This window comes from Rhinopithecus bieti, unplaced genomic scaffold, assembly GCF_001698545.2.
Source record: "Rhinopithecus bieti isolate Rb0 unplaced genomic scaffold, ASM169854v2 scaffold_13617, whole genome shotgun sequence".
NCBI classification, from domain to species: Eukaryota; Metazoa; Chordata; class Mammalia; order Primates; family Cercopithecidae; genus Rhinopithecus; species Rhinopithecus bieti.
This window is the reverse complement of record NW_016807714.1, coordinates 1,480,324-1,484,492: the sequence shown is the minus strand read 5'-3', so window position 1 is coordinate 1,484,492 and position 4,169 is coordinate 1,480,324. Positions and strand designations below refer to the sequence as shown.

Below are 4,169 nucleotides of genomic sequence, written 5' to 3'. Positions count from 1 at the left end.
AAAAAAAAATAAAAAAGTACTTTAGAAAAATATAACTATAAAAATTATCCGGGCTGGGTACAGTGGCTCACATCTGTAATCCCAGCACTTTGAGAGGCTGAGGCAGGCGGATCATGAGGTCAGGAGTTCTAGCCCAGCCTGACCAACATGGTGAAACCCTGTCTCCACTAAAAATACAAAAAAAATTAGTCGGGTGTCGTGGTGGGTGCCTGTAATTCCATACTCAGGAGGCTGAAGCAGGAGAATCACTTGAACCCCGGAGACAGAGGTTACAGTGAGCCGAGATCGTGTCATTGCACTCCAGCCTGGGCAACAGAGGCTCCATCTCAAAAAAAAAAAAAAAAAAATCTGTAATCTCACCATCTCAGATGTGAAGATTACTTTTCATACTTCCTCATCTTGTTAATAAAGGTGGGACAAAATCATAGCCTGTAAAAAACTGAGATGATGCTGAACCTAGTTCTGAGGCTTCACTTTCTGCTTTTGTTTGCGTCTCCATGCTGTCAAATTCTCTGAAGAGGCTGCTGCCCTCCTGAGTCAGCTGCAGCCCAGCAAGGCCCTAGAAGAGCCTCCGCTGGTGGACAGAGGAGCTGCTGCATGCAGAGGAGGAAGCTGGGCTGAGGGCTGGCACCAGGGCACGGGGCAGGGAGGCTGTGCGTCCCTGGTCTCACGGGTCTCAGTTCTATGAAGCTGCCTGTCAGTCCAGGTATTCAAGTCCCCCAACCCCATCTTTGGCTCTCAGTGGTACTGGATCCAGGTGCACCTTTGGGAGAAGCTGTTAAGAAGTTGGCTGAGGGAGGACCACCCACGTCCATGCCCATGCTCCTATGTGGATCTCCCGGGATCATAACCTTGTGGCTGACATGTTTCCTCTCCAAGGCAGATGGGGCTGTGCTGTCCTCCACGACTTGCTGGGTCCCCTCAAGGCCTCTGCCTGTGTGGGTGGGGTGCTCATGGGAATGAGGGTCTGGGGGGTGGGAAATCAACCACCACAGGGATGGGGCCATAGTTCCCACCAATAGTCCCTACCACATGGGCTCTCCTGGACAGTGACCTGGCATTCTGCCTCCAGTGGCTGCAGTGGGAGTCCTGATCTCAGGCCAGGGAGGGGAAGTGCAATGGTTATCCAGACCTGGTCCCATTCCTGGCCAGGCTCAGTAAAGTCACTGGCCAGTTTCTGGGCCTCAGTCTCCCCCAAGTTATTCAGCCTTGAGAATGAGTCACCATGCCTGTGATTCTGCCTCATCTTCTTGTGTCAAACAGGGAAGGTTTTTCTTGGCAGAATGGTGGTAAGACTTTGGGCCAGGAGACTCTCCCAGAGAAGGCAGCAGAGAGCAAGAGCACCAGGGCCTTCGCAAGGCCTCTTGAGAGCCAGCTGGGCCTGGGCAGTAGATTTGTGGGAGGGTCCCCTGTTGGGACTCTGCTGACATGGAGTCCTCAGGGCTTGGGTGAGTGCTCTCAAAGCCACAGGATGGGATGATCACCTCCTTTCTCCAGGCCACGCAGCCAGCGCCAGAAAGCTCTGCAGCTCCCTGCACAGTCTGGAGAAGGGCTTCCTTCCAGTTGGAAGTCCGTGTTTCTATCTCATTGACATGCTCGCCCCCACTGCTGCATCCTGCACCAACCATTGCCACTTTATACTGAGCAGGTGGAACCAAACACTGACATTCCAGTCGGCTCCCCATCCCTCTCCAGGGAGAACAGGCCGCAGGTGGTGCACCTGTGAGTAGAGTGGAGGCTGGCCACAGGCCTCATCAAATCTGCCTCCCTTGCTCAAAAGCCCTGCCCAGAACATGCCTCGGTCTCAAAAAAGAGTACACTGGGACCTAACCCACATGCCTCATAATCTTTTAAGCAAAAACAGCAAGCAGATTATGGGACAGGACAGATCATGCTAGTAGGATTAAGCTTAGAATATCCCAGATAATCTCAGATGTCCCTCCCACAATGGGGCAAGAGAGTACTTCTGAGGGTTAAGGGGAATAAGAAAAAGAAGGAAGGGCCGGGTGCAGTGGCTCACACCTGTAATCCCAGCACTTTTGGGAGGCCAAGGCAGGTGGGTAACTTGAGGTCAGGAGTTCCAGACCAGCCTGACCGATGTGGTGAAACCCCATCTCTACTAAAAATACAACAATCAGCCTGGTGTGGTGGCGGGCACCTGTAGTCCTGGCTACTCGGGAGGCTGAGGCAGGAGAATTGCTTGAACCTGGGAGGTGGAGGTCGTAGTGAGCCAAGATCGCACCACGGCACTCCAACCTGGGCGACAGAGCGAGAATCCGTTTCAAAAAAAAAGAAAAAGAAAGACGGATAAAAGAAAACAGAAACATGGGAATATTTCCTTTGCACAAAAATGCCAAGGTCTAGAATGAAGAGATGGTGAAATGAAGTCAGCCTGCAGGAAGGCGCACTGTGCCGTAATGGGACTTGGGGATGGGAAGGCCGACACAGACAGAGGTGTCAGCAGGACAAATATAAAGTGTTTCTAACAAGAGCTAAGATTTCCAGTCCTCTCTTTATTCCCAAACACTCTGTAGGTAAAGCAGAGCCTCAGTAAACCCGAGAAGCAGAAGACCTGGCCTCCTGCCTGGGGCAGCTTCAGTTCAGACTTTTCTTCATTCCTAACAGCAGAAAGAGGCTGTGCAAATGGGAGGCACTCAGCAGAGCCTGAGGAACTCTGGGGTCTTAGCTCCTGGGAGGCCACACATGCTTGGTGGCACCCCGCCTGTCACGGTCCCTCCAAAAGCTCCCAGTGATCAGTGGCCTTTCTTTTTTCTTTTTTTTCTTAGACCGGGTCTCATTCTTTGCCAGGCTGGAGTGCAGTGACGGAATCTCGGTGCAGTGCAACCTCTGCCTCCCAGGTTCAGGGGGTCCTCCTATCTCAGCCTCCCAAGTAGCTAGGACCACAGGCAAGCACCACCACGCCCGGGTAATTTTTTGTATTTTTAGTAGAGTCGGGGTTTTGCCATATTGTCTTGGCTGGTCTCGAACTCCTGGCCTCAAGTGATCTACCCGCCTCCACCTCCCCAAGTGCTAGTATCACAGCAAAGAGTGACCCCGCTCGGCCAGTGTGGCCTTTCTTCAGGCCATCACTTGCCAGCCACAGGCTGTGGCTCTGCCCCTCACCGGACACGACGTCACAGCCGGAATGTGAACAGCAGATTCTGATCTCCAACTCCAGACAATCACTGATTTACTTCTGCAAACCGGAGCTGTCCGGTCTTGCAGGGTCGGACCGTGTAAACAAGCCTGCTGCCAGGCAACTGAAGACAGAGACGCGAGTAAAGACGCCCCACAAGGAATGAAAAACAAAACTCCTCTTGGGAAACCCAGATTTGGGATTCGGAAAAGGGCTTGAGATCAACCTGAAGCTCCATGACGTCTTAGTTTCTGTTTCCACTGCCTTTCCTTTTCCACTACAGCGACGCCCTCCGCTTCACGTGCCAAGTCCTGACTGTCTCCGAATAGTTGCCGACCCAGCACCCCGTAGGCCGTCCCCCGGGGACGCCGATGTCCTCTGGAGCACAGCGTCCGCTGGCGAAGCCGGGTGCTTGCCCTAAGCGCGGACACTTCCGCAACCGCCCAACAGTTAGCAGAAGCCCGATGCAAGGGACGCCCCATTCTCCCATCCCAGGGAAACTTCGCTGGGGCAGCGGTTGAATCGGGTGTGGGTCTCGCAGCCGCTTTCCCAACTTAAGGCTCTGCGTCTGGGCAGGCTCGGGACCCGCCGCCCTTCTCTGGCGGGGGCAGGGCAGGCTCACCGCGCGTTAAGTCGAGGTGTGGCAGGGCCCCTCCCCGCAGCCCTCCCGCGCCGTCCACCGCGGCCCTGCTCCCTCCCGGTCCCCACGGGCCCCGCGCCCGCGCGCTGCCCTCACCGGGCTCCAGCAGATGAGCGCGTCGGTGTCCGGGTCGCTCACGAGGGTCCACAGCTTGGTCAGGAAGGCCGGGACGTTGCTGGGCCCCGCCGCGCCGGGGCCCACGGGCAGATCCATCTCGGGCAAGGCGGGAATAGGCGGAGGGAGCGGCCGCGAAGAGGGGCCGAGAACCGGGCTAACGCCGTTGCCGCGCCAGCCGTCCGGGCCGAGCCGCCGCCCGCTGCGCACACACAGCCCCAAGGCCCAGCATGGCCGCCGCCATCTTGCAACGGGCGCGCTGCCGCCGCCGCCGCCGCC

The 4,169-nt window shown here is 56.0% G+C and overlaps 1 protein-coding gene across 1 annotated transcript in view; it reads right to left on the bottom strand.

Moving 5' to 3' along the window:
* Positions 1–4,163, bottom strand: part of HSF1 (heat shock transcription factor 1) — a 25,729-nt gene extending 21,566 nt beyond the window's left edge. The window contains exon 1 of the mRNA XM_017883379.1: positions 3,873–4,163. Coding sequence (XP_017738868.1) covers positions 3,873–3,989 — 117 coding nt within the window. The 5' untranslated portion in view covers positions 3,990–4,163. The remainder of the gene's footprint in view (positions 1–3,872) is intronic.
* Positions 4,164–4,169: the final 6 nt, after the last annotated feature.